The sequence below is a fragment of the Oncorhynchus nerka genome, linkage group LG14 (assembly GCF_034236695.1).
Source record: "Oncorhynchus nerka isolate Pitt River linkage group LG14, Oner_Uvic_2.0, whole genome shotgun sequence".
In the NCBI taxonomy this organism is placed as follows: Eukaryota; Metazoa; Chordata; class Actinopteri; order Salmoniformes; family Salmonidae; genus Oncorhynchus; species Oncorhynchus nerka.
In genome coordinates, this window is record NC_088409.1 from 10908614 (window position 1) to 10926247 (window position 17634).

Below are 17634 nucleotides of genomic sequence, written 5' to 3' on the forward strand. Positions count from 1 at the left end.
CACAACTGGAGAGAAGGGGAACATGTACTGTTCCTGTTTAGGTAGCCAGGTGACATGAATGAAATGGTCAGACATAGTCAAATGAATAGGAAAAAAAAGTTGTCTAGAGTTGATTTAATGATTTAAAGTTTAATGACACATTTGAAATAATACACAGAATATAAGAACAAAGCAAATATAAATTAATTCTTGGTAACATACATAGTATTTCATTTATTTCCCCCTTCCTAATTGTCTTAATGTCCACTATATTCCACCAGTAAATAGCACAAAGACAACTATAGTTGAGAATATTTTTAAATATTGCCATAAAGTGCATAACCTGTAGCAAGCAGAGTGAAATCAAACATCCCATCAAATATTGCTGGTCACACGCCAGTTCTACACATTAATTTATCCTGAAAGGATAATCATTAAAGACGATGTGTTAATGACGCTGAAGGGACATCTACAGGAAATAGGATGTCTCAGCACTCTGAACTACAACGATTACACAACATTCAAATTCAGTTTTCCATTCAGAGTCCTAATATTATGGTATAAGCAGATAATAAAGGCCACAGAGAATGGGAGTATTTAGGTAACTACATACCTATAGGGAAACTACTCTACAACTTCATATGACAACAGACAATTAGAAAACAGTTCTATATTTACAAACTTCAATCACAATACCTTAACAATTCCTTTGCTTGCAGTGTTGACTACAATATGTGGGTTGAAAGGTCAAACTGCATGTGAGAAAGCAATAATTCCCTATCTACAGTGCTCCCTCACACAGAGTGAAGGTCACACAGTGAAATGGATCCTAGGTGGGCTTTGCTGGAAGCGTACAGACCGACAATAATAAATAAGTGTTCCTGTTGAGATGGTCTCAATAGGAGCGGATGGCTGGAGGGACGGCTGAACATTCCCCCTGGTCCAGAGAGGTGTCAATCACTGGTCGGTACTCCAGAGTTACCTGGAACATGACAGAGAGATCAGTCTCCTAATAACAGATCTGTCTCCTAATACCAGATCAGTCTTCTAATACCAGATCAGTCTCCTAATAACAGATCTGTCTCCTAATACCAGATCAGTCTCCTAATACCAGATCAGTCTCCTAATACCAGATCAGTCTCCTAATACCAGATCAGTCTCCTAATACCAGATCAGTCTCCTAATAACAGATCAGTCTCCTAATACCAGATCCGTCTCCTAATACCAGATCAGTCTCCTAATAGCAGATCCGTCTCCTAACAACAGATCCGTCTCCTAACAACAGATCCGTCTCCTAACAACAGATCCGTCTCCTAACAACAGATCAGTCTCCTAAAAACAGATCAATCTCCTAACAACAGATCCGTCTCCTAATAACAGATCAGTCTCCTAATAACAGATCAGTCTCCTAATAGCAGATCCGCCTCCTAACAACAGATCAGTCTCCTAATAACAGATCAGTCTCCTAACAACAGATCAGTCTCCTAATAATAGATCAGTCTCCTAATAATATATCAGTCTCCTAACAACAGATCCGTCTCCTAACAACAGATCAGTCTCCTAATAACAGATCAGTCTCCTAATAGCAGATCCGCCTCCCAATAACAGATCCGTCTCCTAGTAATAGATCAGTCTCCTAATAACAGATCAGTCTCCTAATAGCAGACCAGTCTCCTAATAACAGATCCGTCTCCTAATACCAGATCCGTCTCCTAACAACAGATCAGTCTCCTAATACCAGATCAGTCTCCTAATACCAGATCAGTCTCCTAGTAATAGATCAGTCTCCTAACAACAGATCAGTCTCCTAATAACAGATCAGTCTCCTAATAACAGATCAGTCTCCTAATAGCAGATCCGCCTCCTAACAACAGATCCGTCTCCTAACAACAGATCCGTCTCCTAACAACAGATCAGTCTCCTAACAACAGATCAGTCTCCTAACAACAGATCAGTCTCCTAATAACAGATCCGTCTCCAAACAACAGATCCGTCTCCTAACAACAGATCAGTCTCCTAATACCAGATCAGTCTCCTAATAGCAGATCCGCCTCCTAATAACAGATCAGTCTCCTAACAACAGATCCGTCTCCTAACAACAGATCCATCTCCTAACAACAGACCCGTCTCCTAATTACAGATCAGTCTCCTAATTACAGATCAGTCTCCTAATAACAGATCAGTCTCCTATTTACAGATCAGTCTCCTAATTACAGATCAGTCTCCTAATAACAGATCAGTCTCCTAACAACAGATCCGTCTCCTAACAACAGATCAGTCTCCTAGTAATAGATCAGTCCAAAGGCCCTCATTTGTATTTCTCCATCCAAAAACCTATTTCTGGACTAAACAGTATGTTCAATCAAGAGCATGTTTTTTAGTCCAGACAGGCTTGATTGTGTTCAGGGAAGATGGTCCCTATGCGTTTCCATCAGACACACAGACAGGAGTCGTGGTAGTTGTTTTACCTCGCCAGTCTGAGGATCCACAGTGGACATGGTGTGTTTTCTCCAATGCTGTTCGAAAGGCTTCCTCTCCTGTCCTGCCAGAGGCCTGGCGTAGTCCAGCTCATCCATACGGTCCTGGAACACACAATGTCACATTTAAGTCCCCTGCCTATCAATTAACCAATCAACCAATCAATCAACCGGACATTCAACAAATAAATTTACCAATTCATCTATAAATCAACCAGCCAATCAATCCTTGTATCGCTACAATTAGGAGATGTGTGGTGCAGCGTTGAGGCCCTGAGTTGTAGATCACTTCATTTGAGTGGCTGGTTGGAGAGTGCTCTCCTCATCTTATTCAACCAGGTGAGAATCCATCCTCCTCTCACCTTGTAGTCCTCCCGGGCGTGTGCTCCCCTGGTCTCCTTGCGGGCCTCGGCAGAGTGGATAGTCTGGACCGCGTTCAGCATCAGGTTCTGCAGCTCCAGAGACTCGACCAGGTCAGTGTTCCACACCATACCTGACCGAACGGGAGGGAAACATCAGTCCAGGAGAAGTGTTTTAATCTAGGTCTGGTAAAACCCTGAGTCCAGGAGAAGTGTTTTAATCTAGGTCTGGTAAAACCCTGAGTCCAGGAGAAGTGTTTTAATCTAGGTCTGGTAAAACCCTGAGTCCAGGAGGTTTTAATCTAGGTCTGGTAAAACCCTGAGTCCAGGAGAAGTGTTTTAATCTAGGTCTGGTAAAACCCTGAGTCCAGGAGAAGTGTTTTAATCTAGGTCTGGTAAAACCCTGAGTCCAGGAGAAGTGTTTTAATCTAGGTCTGGTAAAACCCTGAGTCCAGGAGAAGTGTTTTAATCTAGGTCTGGTAAAACCCTGAGTCCAGGAGAAGTGTTTTAATCTAGGTCTGGTAAAACCCTGAGTCCAGGAGAAGTGTTTTAATCTAGGTCTGGTAAAACCCTGAGTCCAGGAGAAGTGTTTTAATCTAGGTCTGGTAAAACCCTGAGTCCAGGAGAAGTGTTTTAATCTAGGTCTGGTAAAACCCTGAGTCCAGGAGAAGTGTTTTAATCTAGGTCTGGTAAAACCCTGAGTCCAGGAGAAGTGTTTTAATCTAGGTCTGGTAAAACCCTGAGTCCAGGAGAAGTGTTTTAATCTAGGTCTGGTAAAACCTAGGTCTGGTAAAACCCTGAGTCCAGGAGAAGTGTTTTAATCTAGGTCTGGTAAAACCCTGAGTCCAGGAGAAGTGTTTTAATCTAGGTCTGGTAAAACCCTGAGTCCAGGAGAAGTGTTTTAATCTAGGTCTGGTAAAACCCTGAGTCCAGGAGAAGTGTTTTAATCTAGGTCTGGTAAAACCCTGAGTCCAGGAGAAGTGTTTTAATCTAGGTCTGGTAAAACCCAGTCCAGGAGAGTCCAGGTCCAGGAAGTGTTTTAATCTAGGTCTGGTAAAACCCTGAGTCCAGGAGAAGTGTTTTAATCTAGGTCTGGTAAAACCCTGAGTCCAGGAGAAGTGTTTTAATCTAGGTCTGGTAAAACCCTGAGTCCAGGAGAAGTGTTTTAATCTAGGTCTGGTAAAACCCTGAGTCCAGGAGAAGTGTTTTAATCTAGGTCTGGTAAAACCCTGAGTCCAGGAGAAGTGTTTTAATCTAGGTCTGGTAAAACCCTGAGTCCAGGAGAAGTGTTTTAATCTAGGTCTGGTAAAACCCTGAGTCCAGGAGAAGTGTTTTAATCTAGGTCTGGTAAAACCCTGAGTCCAGGAGAAGTGTTTTAATCTAGGTCTGGTAAAACCCTGAGTCCAGGAGAAGTGTTTTAATCTAGGTCTGGTAAAACCCTGAGTCCAGGAGAAGTGTTTTAATCTAGGTCTGGTAAAACCAGAGCTACAGGAAGTACAGTAGCTTTGGGGTGGAGCTGTAGAGATTATTTTGGAGACAGGGGGTGCTGATTTTTTTTATATCGGTCTGCAAATACAGGACTAGTAAAGGCCCAGAACACTACTTCTGTGAAACAATGTATATATATTTTTACCGGTTTTTTTCTTCTGATTTTACAGGAGTGCTGTAGCAGCCTCACGACCTCTACTTCCTGCAGCTATGGGTAAAACTGTCCTAAATCTCACTGAAAACGACTGAATCAAGAGATATGATAACAAAAAGTCAACACATCTAAGTGAGATCAACTCTGAATATTAATTTGAGGTAAACTACTGACCACGGTCGAATGTCTTGATGTCCTCCATGGTCTGGTAGATGGCGTCCATCTTGTCACATCCCTCCTTCAGAACGTCACCGGTACGGAACACTGCTGCATGGGTCTGCATCGTCTGGAGACGGAGACAAAAAGAGAAGAAGATTGGTTTTAAAGAGCTCAGACATGACAAATGAAACATCTATGTCAGGACTGTCCAACCCTGTTCCCTGTCCAACCCTACTGTAGGTTTTAACTCCAACCCTGTCCCTGGAGAGCTACCCTACTGTAGGTTTTAACTCCAACCCTGTTCCTGGAGAGCTACCCTACTGTAGGTTTTAACTCTAACCCTGTTCCCTGTCCAACCCTACTGTAGGTTTTAACTCTAACCCTGTTCCTGGAGAGCTACTCTACTGTAGGTTTTAACTCTAACCCTGTTCCTGGAGAGCTACCCTCCTGTAGGTTTTCACTACAACCCTAATCTAGCACACCTGATTCTAATAATTAGCTGGTTGATATGCTGAATCAGGTCAGTTACAACTGGGGTTGGAGTTAACCTACAGGAGGGTACCTCTCCAGGAACAGTGTTGGAGTGAAAACCTACAGGAGGGTACCTCTCCAGGAACAGTGTTGGAGTGAAAACCTACAGGAGGGTATCTCTCCAGGAACAGGGTTGGAGTGAAAACCTACAGGAGGGTATCTCTCCAGGAACAGGGTTGGAGTGAAAACCTACAGGAGGGTATCTCTCCAGGAACAGGGTTGGAGTGAAAACCTACAGGAGGGTAACTCTCCAGGAACAGGGTTGGAGTTAACCTACAGGAGGGTATCTCTCCAGGAACAGGGTTGGAGTTAACCTACAGGAGGGTGGCTCTCCAGGAACAGGGTTGGAGATAAAACCTACAGGAGGGTAACTCTCCAGGAACAGGGTTGTAATGAAAACCTACAGGAGGGTATCTCTCCAGGAACAGGGTTGGGGAGCCCTGCTCTATGTGTACCACTGCAATGTCTAGTTAAATACACTAGACTGGATACAGATGCCAATACATTTCAACAGAAAACCTTTTAGTCAACATGTATTCCTCACTCTCTGCATGTTGAGTCTGATCTCAGAGGTTCTGGTGTTCCCGTCAGCAAACCTGATCTTGTCCAGGTTGGCCACAGACTCCTCTCCAGCACTGGGCTTCAGTGGGGAAAGCTTCTCACCTAGAATGTCAAAAAGAGACAGTCAAACTCCAAGTACATTAAAGCATTATTAGCTATTCGCTTTTTAACATGACTGATTAAAAAAATCTAGAAATCAACCAATTATCTAACCAATCAGTCATAATGTGAAGAGCCTGCTTACCTGGAGTGCAGGTGTCAGCGATGGTGAGGGCACAGGCTCTGCCAAACACCACCAGATCCAGCAGGGAGTTGGCACCCAGCCGGTTGGCACCATGGACACTGGCACAGGCAGCCTCACCACAGGCATACAGCCCTGGCACCACCTTGTCCTCCCCATCTGGATGAGTTATGACCTGAGAGGAAGATGACCAAGAACGTTACAGGTTGGTCTAGAGTCAAATAATGTCTATCTAGTTCTGGGTAAGACTGATTGACTGACGTGAAGTTTCTTGAAGGACAATAAATGTTAACTAATCTATCTATCTCTCTTACCCAGCCATAGTGATCACAATCCCTTACGGAGACAAGAAAATCCCCCCAAACTAACAGTGAGAATTGTAAAGAGTGTTATAATCTACCTGTCCCTTATAGTTAGTGGGGATTCCTCCCATGTTGTAGTGGACGGTGGGCAGGACAGGGATGGGCTCTTTGGTGACGTCAACCCCAGCGAAGATCATGGCGGTCTCAGAGATACCAGGCAGGCGGGTGGCCAGCTGCTGGTGGGGCAGGTGATGCAACTGCAGGTACACATGGTCCTTCTCCGGACCACAACCCCTGGAAATTGAAAAAAAGGCTTCTTTGAGAGTCTTTCTGTGAGAGAGAGTGTCTTTCTGTGAGAGAGAGAGAGTGTCTTTCTGTGAGAGAGAGAGAGTGTCTTTCTGTGAGAGAGAGAGTGTCTTTCTGTGAGAGAGAGAGTGTCTTTCTGTGAGAGAGAGTCTTTCTGTGAGAGAGAGAGAGTGTCTTTCTGTGAGAGAGAGAGAGAGTGTCTTTCTGTGAGAGAGAGAGAGTGTCTTTCTGTGAGAGAGAGAGAGTGTCTTTCTGTGAGAGAGAGAGAGTGTCTTTCTGTGAGAGAGAGAGTGTCTTTCTGTGAGAGAGAGTCTTTCAGGTCGAATCATATATTTTAGTGCCAATTTCAAGTTGTGGCCTCAAATTCCAATTACATTTTTACTTCCATCTCCAGGAATGAACGCTATTAAGGGGGTTAGGGATTGAGTCAGATACTACTGGTGGAGTGAAATATGTAATTCAATCAATATTCATTATTGTTGATTATCATACCTTCCCTCGCGGATCTCAACGGTCATGGAGCGTGACACCACATCCCGGGAGGCCAGATCTTTGGCGTTGGGAGCGTAGCGTTCCATAAAGCGCTCTCCTTCACTGTTGATGAGGATCCCTCCCTCGCCACGGCAACCCTCAGTGATGAGGCAGCCGGCACCATAGATACCTGACAGGGTTACATCACAGCTATGGTGTCGGGTGTCACCTCAGGTCAAATATACACTGATGACCTTTGCATTTACGTAATGTGAAGGTCAGTCAGTTGACCTTAAAACAAATCCTTATGGTAAATATGGATTTCACAAGTGGGGAGTGGCCATGGATCTCCTTACTGGTTACAGTATAGTTACAGTATAGTTACAGGCTGTGGTTTATACTGGTTACAGTATAGTTAGTGGCCATGTATCTCCTTACTGGTTACAGTATAGTTACAGTATAGTTACAGGCTGTGGTTTATACTGGTTACAGTATAGTTAGTGGCCATGGATCTCCTTACTGGTTACAGTATAGTTACAGGCTGTGGTTTATACTGGTTACAGTATAGTTAGTGGCCATGGATCTCCTTACTGGTTACAGTATAGTTTCAGTATAGTTACTGGCTGTGGTTCTTACTGGTTACAGTATAGTTACAGTATAGTTACAGTATAGTACAGTATAGTTACAGTATAGTTACTGGCTGTGGTTCTTACTGGTTACAGTATAGTTATAGTACAGTATAGTACAGTATAGTTACTGGCTGTGGTTCTTACTAGTTACAGTATAGTTACAGTATAGTACAGTATAGTTACAGTATAGTTAGTGGCTGTGGTTCTTACCGGTGGGGTGGAACTGTACAAACTCCAGGTCCTGGCATGGTAGGCCAGCTCTGGTTACCATGGCGTTGCCATCCCCGGTGCTAGTGTGGGCTGAGGTACAGCTGAAGTAGGTACGGCCATAACCACTACACATACAAAGAGAGATAATGGATATAAGGAGGTTGCTACTGGTGTGGCAAAATCCTGCACGGAGCCTTCACCGTGCACTGCCACTTTAAGAGAGCATCAGCAGTAAGGAAATAAAGACAGCTCTTTCAGCTCTTTGGGGAGGGGCTCTTGGGTGGCGCGACAGTTTGATTGTGCGTGCTGTAGAAGTTTTGTTTGTTTCAGCGTGTGTCGTTTATAAAGTATTTAACTTAATCATCGGTGTGATTGCTCTAGGTTGTGGTTGTTATCGTTTGGGACCGCGCCCGTTATGGATCGCATGGATTAGTAGCAACATTGTTGCGAAGCTTTGACATACAAACCAACAAACCATCGGACGGTCAGACAGTACACCGGCACGCCTGAAGACCACAGCTAAGATCTCTCTAGTTCTCTTTCTCTCTTTCTCTTCCCTCTATCGTTCCAGTGCTTTACCCTGCAACAGACTCTCTATTTTTCCAATGCACTTCCCATTGAAGTTCATTAGAGCTGGACTATTATTGCCCTGCCAGAAGTATTTGGGTGGACATTTTAGTTAAAAGGGAGGTTGCAAGTTGTGTATTGTTATGTGAACTGTATTGAGGTGTACTAATGACATGTGGCTGAGAAGATTGTGGACATTTTTAAAGCCTTTGTTGTGTGTATGAACACCCCCCACATTCATACCCTCTGCACTCATCCACTGGAAGATAATACAGACTATTGCAAATCCTTTGTTGATGACTGGGTTCTTTCTTGTATGAAGTTGCTGTTGAATTGCTCTGCCATTATTAGTATTACTATTGTATGAGTTATTCTTGTTGGGGTTACCCCTGTGCAGTGATGTGGGTTTTATATGGTGTGTATTCTCTTTTCTCTCCACTGGCTATCTAGTAAACAGGCTACACTCTAGGCAGTCTCTTCTGCTGATGTGTGTGGGTCTGGTAGTGGTACTCTCTCTATTCTACTCCTTTCCTTTCGGCATGGTTAATACCTGCCTGGCGCCCGAACAAAATCTTTCTTTACCCCTCTAATAAATACCGCTACATTGGTGTAGACATGTGCGATGTATAATCCCGCTGACTCAAAGCAATTGTCAGGACATTCTGAGGGACATGAGAAATATGAAAGGCTCTGGGACATGAACAAACACACCCAGTAGCGATGACAGTGTTGTTGGATCTGAAGCGGTGGATGGATCCATCCTCCATACAGAGAGCAATCACTCCTCTGCATTCACCATCCTCCATCAGCAGGTCCAGGGCAAAGTACTCCACAAAGTAGCTGGTATCATACCTTAAGGACTAGAGAACAACTAATGGGACATTGAAAATCAAAAAGGTACATGGTTGTATAAATAACAGTAAATGTATGCAAGGTCTCAGACTGAAGCCAGACTTGTGAATGCAAACTAAACCTTTGTCTCAGCTCTGCTTCCAGCTTTTACTGTTCAACTACCACACATTGGCCTTGAAATGTTTTTGTGCCATTCACCTTAGGGACCACAATGGAAATAAGTCAATGACCTTTCTGTGTTATTCCTGTCAAGTTTTTACAAAGTGTTTTAACTGTCAAATAAAAATCAGTCAATGATCCAACCAAACTAGAGGACATATTTAATAAAGCGAGTCTGGTAACTGTCTCATGATAACATTAAACATACCCGTCCATACAATGTGTGAAGAAGGGAGTGTCCAGTCCTGTCAGCTACACAGCAGCATCGGTGTGCTTGGCCTCCCTTTCCAAAATTCAGGCTCTGACCCCCGAAGGCCCTCTGATAGATCTTCCCATCATCTGTCCGACTGAAGGGCATTCCAAAGTTCTCCAGCTAGCGGGGGTGGGGCACAAAGAACAATGTGATACAATCATATTGTCATGAACACGATGGGAGACAGAGATGGTTTCAAGCGCAGGGCTCAGCAGGTGTTTATTGTAAAGGACCACAGGAGGAGACAGGTAGCTGGGTCCAGGGGCAGCCAGAAGGTCATATACAGGGGGTCCAAAAAGGCAACAGTACATACAGGCAGGGAAAAGGCTAGTAACGTCGTCCGGGAGATCAGGCAATAGGTTGACAACAGGAAATCCGATAGGCAAAAGGCGTCATTAGTGAGACAGGCTAAAACTATCATACACGGGAGGAGTAAATTACAGGGAAAACAGAGCTCCGAATAGAAGAGTGTCACAAAACAAACAATACCTCACAATGATGGGGTGCAAAGAACTGAACTAAATAGTGTGTGATGATGACATACAGGTGTGTGAACAGGTGATCAGAATTCAGGTGACTGGGATCTGGAGAGTGAGCTGCATTCAGGGGGGTCTATGTGTTTGAGAGAGTGAGCTGCAGTCAGGGGGATCTATGTGTTTGAGATAGTGAGCTGCAGTCAGGGGGGATCTATGTGTTTGAGTCGGGGGGGAGTGAGCTGCAGTCAGGGGGGATCTATGTGTTTGAGAGAGTGAGCTGCAGTCAGGGGGATCTATGTGTTTGAGAGAGTGAGCTGCAGTCAGGGGGGATCTATGTGTTTGAGAGAGTGAGCTGCAGTCAGGGGGATCTATGGGGGATGAGCTGCATCAGGGGGTGTTTGAGAGTGTGAGCTGCAGTCAGGGGGATCTATGTGTTTGAGAGAGTGAGCTGCAGTCTATGTGTTTGGGGGGATCTATGTGTTTGAGAGAGTGAGCTGTTTGAGAGAGTGAGCTGCAGTCAGGGGGATCTATGTGTTTGAGATAGTGAGCTGCAGTCAGTGAGGGCAGGGGGATCTATGTGTTTGAGATAGTGAGCTGCAGTCAGCTGGGGGGATCTATGTGTTTGAGAGAGTGAGCTGCAGTCAGGGGGATCTATGTGTTTGAGAGAGTGAGCTGCAGTCAGGGGGGATCTATGTGTTTGAGAGAGTGAGCTGCAGTCAGGGGGGATCTATGTGTTTGAGAGAGTGAGCTGCAGTCAGGGGGGGATCTATGTGTTTGAGAGAGTGAGCTGCAGTCAGGGGGATCTATGTGTTTGAGAGAGTGAGCTGCAGTCAGGGGGATCTATGTGTTTGAGAGAGTGAGCTGCATTCAGGGGGGATCTATGTGTTTTTGAGGGGGATGTGTTTGAGTGAGCTGCAGTCAGGGGGATCATTCATGTGTTTGAGATAGTGGGGGATCTATGTGTTTGAGAGAGTGAGCTGCAGTCGGGGGGAGAGTGAGCTGCAGTCAGGGGGGATCTATGTGTTTGAGAGAGTGAGCTGCAGTCAGGGGGGATCTATGGGGGGATCTATGTGTTTGAGAGAGTGAGCTGCAGTCAGGGGGGGATCTATGTGTTTGAGATAGTGAGCTGCAGTCAGGGGGGATCTATGTGTTTGAGAGAGTGAGCTGCAGTCAGGGGGGATCTATGTGTTTGAGAGAGTGAGCTGCAGTCAGGGGGGATCTATGTGTTTGAGAGAGTGAGCTGCAGTCAGGGGGGATCTATGTGTTTGAGAGAGTGAGCTGCAGTCTATGTGTTTGAGAGAGTGAGCTGCAGTCAGGGGGGATCTATGTGTTTGAGATAGTGAGCTGCAGTCAGGGGGGGATCTATGTGTTTGAGAGAGTGAGCTCAGGGGGGATCATGTGTTTCAGGGGGATCTATGTGTTTGAGAGAGTGAGCTGCAGTCAGGGGGGATCTATGTGTTTGAGAGAGTGAGCTGCAGTCGGGGGGATCAGTCTGCAGTCAGGGGGGATCTATGTGTTTGAGAGAGTGAGCTGCAGTGAGCTGCAGTCGGGGGGGATCTATGTGTTTGAGAGAGTGAGCTGCATTCAGGGGGGATCTATGTGTTTTGAGGGGGGATGTGTTTGAGTGAGCTGCAGTCAGGGGGATCTATGTGTTTGAGAGAGTGAGCTGCATTCAGGGGGGATCTATGTGTTTGAGAGAGTGAGCTGCAGTCAGGGGGGATCTATGTGTTTGAGAGAGTGAGCTGCAGTCAGGGGGATCTATGTGTTTGAGAGAGTGAGCTGCAGTCGGGGGGGATCTATGTGTTTGAGAGAGTGAGCTGCTGATCATTCAGGGGGGATCTATGTGTTTGAGATAGTGAGCTGCAATCAGGGGGGGGGGATGAGCTCAGGGGGTGAGCTGCTATGTGTTTGAGAGAGTGAGCTGCAGTCAGGGGGATCTATGTGTTTGAGAGAGTGAGCTGCAGTCAGGGGGATCTATGGGGGATCTATGTGTTTGAGAGAGTGAGCTGCAGTCAGTGGGGGGGGATCTATGTGTTTGAGAGTGTGAGCTGCAGTCAGGGGGGATCTATGTGTTTGAGAGAGTGAGCTGCAGTCAGGGGGGGATCTATGTGTTTGAGAGTGTGAGCTGGAGAGTGAGCTGTGTTCTGGTTTCTACGTGTTTTGACAGTGTGAGTTGGAAACAGACATTACACATATTCCAGCACTTTATTTTATGTCTTTGGAGAAAAACAGGCTAAAACACCAGGATCTGTGTCTGAAATTGCACCCTATATAGTGTTCAAAATGTAGTGCACTAATTATCTCTCACCTCCACCACGGCAGCTGGGGCCTGCTCTGTCATGTAGTGGATAGCATCCTGGTCCCCTAGCCAATCAGATCCCTTCACTGTGTCGTAGAAGTGCCACCTCCAATCATCTCCCTCCATGTTACCCAGGGCTGCATTGATCCCACCCTGGATTGGACAAAATCAACACTAATGAATTCAACAGTTCATTATGGATTTAGGATAGGACACAAATGTAGAATGGTAAATGAATCAAGTGCATTTCTATTCATTCATCATAATAGTACTGTAATGATAGTAATTACTCTTCACATGCACTTCTACTACAGATGATTGTTGAGAAGCTACCCAACTACTCCCAAGCCAAACCCCAATTCCCTCCGACTAGTCAAATATGAAAAAAATGAAATGAGGTACGAATCGCTTGATGCATTGATGTCATTGGAGACTGAAGTTAGGTATTCACCCATATATATGCATAGGCCTACCTGTGCTGCCACAGTGTGAGACCTAGTGGGGAACAGCTTGGTGACACAGGCCGTGTTGAAGCCAGCCTCAGACAGACCAAAAGCAGCTCTCAGACCTGCTCCCCCAGCCCCTACCACCACCGCATCAAACTCATGATCCACTACCGGGTACTGGGTTGAGATCTGAGGATCACAATCATATTGACTCGGATACACAGAGACAGACATGGACCTCCTGTGAATATTGATAACTACAAAAAAACATGGCTGATATGTCATTGTAACAAACAAAATTGCGAACAAATCATACAAATTAAAAGGGAATCATTTAAAAAATAATAATAAACGATGCATATTGTATGTAGATATGTAAATACAAATGACTTCATAACCAGAATGTCTCTTTATTTAAAAATGTGTCTTGCATTAAACGGAAGAGGAAGAAACAGTGGGTGTTCTGCTTGTGTAAAACTCACACCATCTGACACTTTGGCGTTGTCCTTCTTCCCATAGATGGAGAAGTGGATGTTCCTGGAGCTACATCGGGCGGCTGCAGGGAGCTATAATTATGGGGAAAACATGATAAATCAATAGGTAGAGATCATAGACATATAATTAACTCTCAAATACATAGAAAACAAAAAGCATCATAATTTCACTCTGGACCAGCAACATATTCAATCAAATCAAGGTGGAAAAACACTCTAAACCCCCAAAGAAAATCCCTGTCATTATGAATAGGTCATTTAGCAAGTACAGTATATTCATTTTGACATTTTAACATATTCAATAAGTGACTCTCAGACAGCTAACGTTATGTAACGAAGGGGCTGGTCTGGAGGACTGTTATGAAAGACTGTGTCTGCTGCTGGTTACGAAAGCTGAAAGAGAAGCATTCCCTCCCCCTCGCAGTTACACAACTGACTTTTCACAGACTACACAAATGCATTATCCAACAACAATTATTAAACTCACGGCTTTAGTTGATAAAATCCTCTTGGTCAGGACTCTGGATACACTTGCCATCCTTATTATTCACAGGTTCTCTGCTAACAATTACACAGTAACTGTCTAGGAACCAACAGATCTATACGGATTGGGAGAGGAACAATTCCTTCCTGGGGCCCCGCCCACTGGAAGAAACCATCTCAGACGTCTTGAAAGCAAGGGGGAGCCTCATGGCTTTTGACAACGCTTCAAGTTCTAAATCCATTTCAGCACACATTAGATAAAATAAATGAATTTAGACGGACAAAATGTTGAGTTTTAAATAAAATAATATGATCATTACACATATATTGTAATGACATAGAGACTATATCTTCGACCGTAACACCCTCGTACAACAGTGGTCTCTTTGTAATTGTCTTGCGTAAAAACGTATAATCGCTCTTTCCCATCCGCACAGGGACAAATGTATAGCCAATTGACCTAGACACATTTTGTCAAGGTGAGCGTCTGCTCAATTTAAAAAACAATAATCTACTGTACTTCTTTGCAATGTGTTATTTGGGACTGAAATAGCCGTGCACTAATGCAATAACTCAGTAAGCTGTTGATAATTTTAGCCTGCAAGCTAACCACCATGTAAAGCTGTGTTGTTGTGTTAGCTGTGGCAACTGTGCTAGCAAACCGTACTTGTTTTGTTGGTGTTAATTAGCTATTCATGTTCAGGCCAAAGAATGGACATTTTTAAAAGTGTTACAATGACAACAAAGAGAGACTGCCATTAGCAACATTGCTGTGCCAGTCGTCATGTGGGATGCATGCCAATGTTGTGGTTTAGGGAGTTTGATATCACATAAGACCAACCGTTTCCCCTGCTAATATTTTCTAGTTGACTTGCCTAGCTATTTATTTAAATATAATTAACGTTATTACTATTCCTCATTTTAGGTCAAGGTAATGCCTTATGGTCAGGTTGGTTGTATGTAACAACAGCTAGTCAGCTAGCTAGATAAAACAATGTATGTGGTGGTGACAGGTACGTGTATAAACATTCGACTCTCCCCTGGAATAGGGCACCTCCATGAACAACTTGAATGACCCCCCTAGATGGAACATGGGGCCAGACCCACGAGAAGGTGCTGCTGCTGAAGGGAACAAATGGAATTATGCCCTCCTGGTGCCAATGCTGGGGCTGGCTGCCTTTCGTAAGTAGCCTGCACAGTACAGTGCTGTTACACAAGGACAGGATATTCACTATACATGACATGTGGCGTATATACAACTGAAGACAAAAGTTGTAGGCCAATCTTGTACTTACTTTGACAGACACTGACAAGCCTTATACTCTTTTGTGGTGACTTCACTGCATTGCCCTACACCAAATAGGTTGTCATTACAACATTATAACAGTATTATTACAATCACTACATATAATATTGCAGGAAAGTGATTGGGTAGTTCTGATGGGGTAGTTCCAACCGGGGCTTGAACATGGGACTGTTGAACCAACACCTTCTCTGAGGAGGGGAGGTTGGTGCGTTATTATATGAGAAGGTGTTTGGTCAACAGCCACAATGTCCTGGGTTTAAGCCCTAGTCAGGACTACACCCTATAATAACCAAACAACCTCCCATCCTCAGGCTGGATCTGGACCAGAGAGTCTCAGACAGAGATCATAAAGGTCAAGGCCCGGTACGACCAGGACATGTCTGCCGTGACCTCCAACCTTGAGATGAAGTACAGAGACACCCTGACGGAGAACCGGCGGGCAGCGGCCATTTTAGAGCTGGAGCTGGAGAAGGAGAGGCAGAGGGTCCAGGGGTACCGCCAGGCCCTCATCTCACAGAGCCAGCAGGTCATGGAGGAACGCAAACAGCTACAGGTGGAACGAGAGGTGGGAGGACTTGACTTAAAGATGCACCCTGGGATCTTAAGCACAGCAAATGTGTAACATATAGCACAAATTGGATTTGTAACATATCACACATATTTCTAAATTCGTATGATATCATACAAATTGCAAAATTCGTAGCATGTCGCAAGAAATGGATGATGTAGTACACAACTGGATGATGTAGTACACAATTAAATGAAGTAGTACACAAAAAACAGGGACCACTTTTGGCTCATGAGCAACACTTTCAAAACTACAGGCTGAAATTATCAAAATGTTTGAGAATGCATCTTTAACTTAGTTTTAACTCCTAGTGGAGCCTGATAAGGGCCTTGAAGGTGTGAGGGGAATGTTGCTTTTAAAAGATGGAGTTGTTCTAAGCTGAGGTTATTTGTTGATGTTTAAATTGAACAGACAGGGACAGTGAAAGAGAGACAGGAAAGGTATGAGATGTGTTCCAGAAGGAAGATGGGTCAGATTCAAACCCATACCAACACATGTGTACTGAAAGGGGAAAGGGGGATACCTAGTCAGTTGTACAATTGAATGCCTTCAACTGAAATGTGTCTTCTGCATTTAACCCTCTGAATCAGAGAGATGCAGGGGGCTGCCTTAAACCGACATCCACGTCTTCGGCACCCGGGGAATACTGGGTTAACTGCCTTGCGCAGGGGCAGAGCAACAGATTTTGACCTTGTCAGCTCAGTGATTCAATCCAGTAACCTTTCGGTTCCTGGCCCATCGCTCTAACCACAGTGCTGTGTAACTAACCACTAGACTAAACCCTGAAGCAACAGTTGAGATTTGTATTATCTTGTGTTTACTAAACATTTCATTTTCAAATCGCCAGGCTCTGGAGCAAAAGAAGATGAAGCTTTTAGAATCCGGCGCCGCTGGGGCCGTCCTCCAACACGCTCTGGCCAGAGAGAGCGACTGGCACCAGAGGGCCTCAGCCATGCTGAAGGATCTGGAGGAGGACCTTGTGGAGAGACAGGGGGCCTACTGCAACCTGCTCCTCCCCAGGGAACATAGGCTGGAGATGGAGAAGAACCTGCTCCTCAAGGTGGTGAAGGAACCGTTGGGAACGGATACAGATCTGGAGGGAGACCTGAAGGATATCTTTAAGAACGACCGCTACTGTGCCAAAGGCAACAATCGCCTCCTCAACGTGAAGAGAATGGACAAGAGGAAGAATGGTAGCTTGATGTGGCTCTACCTCAGATATTGGCAGCTGCAGGTTACCATGGAGACGCATAAACGGGCAGAGGACTCAATACTGGGAGTTAAGAATGACCCCAAGTGACCTTGATAGGGTTGACATTGAGTATATAGTAACAGTCTTCTTGACTGCACAAATGTTTTCTTTTTTCACTAAATGGTGAATTAGTTTGTACATCATTTTATGACTCTTGACAAATGTAAACGCTTACTTTGTTACTAGTGAAACACAGTCAATGCCAATGGAATTGTCATTGAATGTCAGGGATATTTTCACAACTATAGTTTTGTCTTTGCACTCCAACCCCAATGTTGGATGATATGATACAGTATCATGAATTCTAGAGGAATATTTCCTTTTGATAAAATCATGTATATCCACATTGGACATCACAGCTGTTTGGTCAGTCATGTAGAAAAGAATAGTGATATACTTTATTTTGACAGAATATAGAAAGTTATAACAGACTGTGGTTGTGTCATACAATAATGTAATGACATGTAATATACTGACATCTCTGACTAGATACTTTGTGTGGGTTATTTAATTAGAGGTATTGGTTGAGTAAAGCCCAGGACTGACAAGCATTGCTGACCATAGCTTCCACAGGCTCCATAACGTTGAGTATGTGAGCCCAGGACTGACAAG

The 17634-nt window shown here is 44.5% G+C and overlaps 2 protein-coding genes across 3 annotated transcripts; one reads left to right on the top strand and one right to left on the bottom strand.

Moving 5' to 3' along the window:
- Nucleotides 1–109: 109 nt before the first annotated feature.
- Nucleotides 110–14037, bottom strand: LOC115116408 (succinate dehydrogenase [ubiquinone] flavoprotein subunit, mitochondrial-like). Its single transcript, XM_065027361.1, has 15 exons — nucleotides 13901–14037; nucleotides 13402–13485; nucleotides 12947–13108; nucleotides 12483–12626; nucleotides 9654–9818; nucleotides 9146–9294; nucleotides 7868–7992; nucleotides 7050–7218; nucleotides 6350–6545; nucleotides 5953–6124; nucleotides 5692–5810; nucleotides 4632–4743; nucleotides 2819–2949; nucleotides 2448–2561; nucleotides 110–961 (listed from the first exon to the last, which is right to left on the bottom strand). The coding sequence occupies exons 1-15, from the start codon at nucleotides 13949–13951 to the stop codon at nucleotides 875–877; spliced, it is 1980 nt and encodes a 659-aa protein (XP_064883433.1). The 5' UTR covers nucleotides 13952–14037; the 3' UTR covers nucleotides 110–874.
- A 230-nt stretch (nucleotides 14038–14267) lies between these two features.
- On the top strand, nucleotides 14268–17512 carry ccdc127a (coiled-coil domain containing 127a). Of its 2 annotated transcripts, none has more exons than XM_029644903.2 (4): nucleotides 14268–14375; nucleotides 14946–15078; nucleotides 15514–15767; nucleotides 16618–17512. In XM_029644903.2, the coding sequence occupies exons 2-4, from the start codon at nucleotides 14955–14957 to the stop codon at nucleotides 17068–17070; spliced, it is 831 nt and encodes a 276-aa protein (XP_029500763.2). In that variant the 5' UTR covers nucleotides 14268–14375; nucleotides 14946–14954; the 3' UTR covers nucleotides 17071–17512. The 2 variants fall into 2 exon arrangements, with proteins under 2 accessions (XP_029500763.2, XP_064883440.1); XM_065027368.1 differs by having other exon boundaries at nucleotides 14303–14472.
- The last annotated feature ends 122 nt before the right edge of the window (nucleotides 17513–17634 follow it).

What these genes read in the sequence shown, in the direction of transcription:
- LOC115116408 (XM_065027361.1), bottom strand. Translation starts at nt 13,951, where the DNA reads ATGGCAAGTGTATCCAGAGTCCTGACCAAGAGGATTTTATCAACTAAA. An exon ending in ACGCCAAAGTGTCAGATGGT is followed by an intron (nt 13,109 to 13,401) that starts GTGAGTTTTACA and finishes TGTGATCCTCAG; the next exon opens with ATCTCAACCCAGTACCCGGT. An exon ending in TGGATCCTCAGACTGGCGAG is followed by an intron (nt 962 to 2,447) that starts GTAAAACAACTA and finishes GTCATGTTCCAG; the next exon opens with GTAACTCTGGAGTACCGACC.
- ccdc127a (XM_029644903.2), top strand. Translation starts at nt 14,955, where the DNA reads ATGAACAACTTGAATGACCCCCCTAGATGGAACATGGGGCCAGACCCA. An exon ending in GCTGGGGCTGGCTGCCTTTC is followed by an intron (nt 15,079 to 15,513) that starts GTAAGTAGCCTG and finishes TCCCATCCTCAG; the next exon opens with GCTGGATCTGGACCAGAGAG. An exon ending in AGCTACAGGTGGAACGAGAG is followed by an intron (nt 15,768 to 16,617) that starts GTGGGAGGACTT and finishes TCAAATCGCCAG; the next exon opens with GCTCTGGAGCAAAAGAAGAT.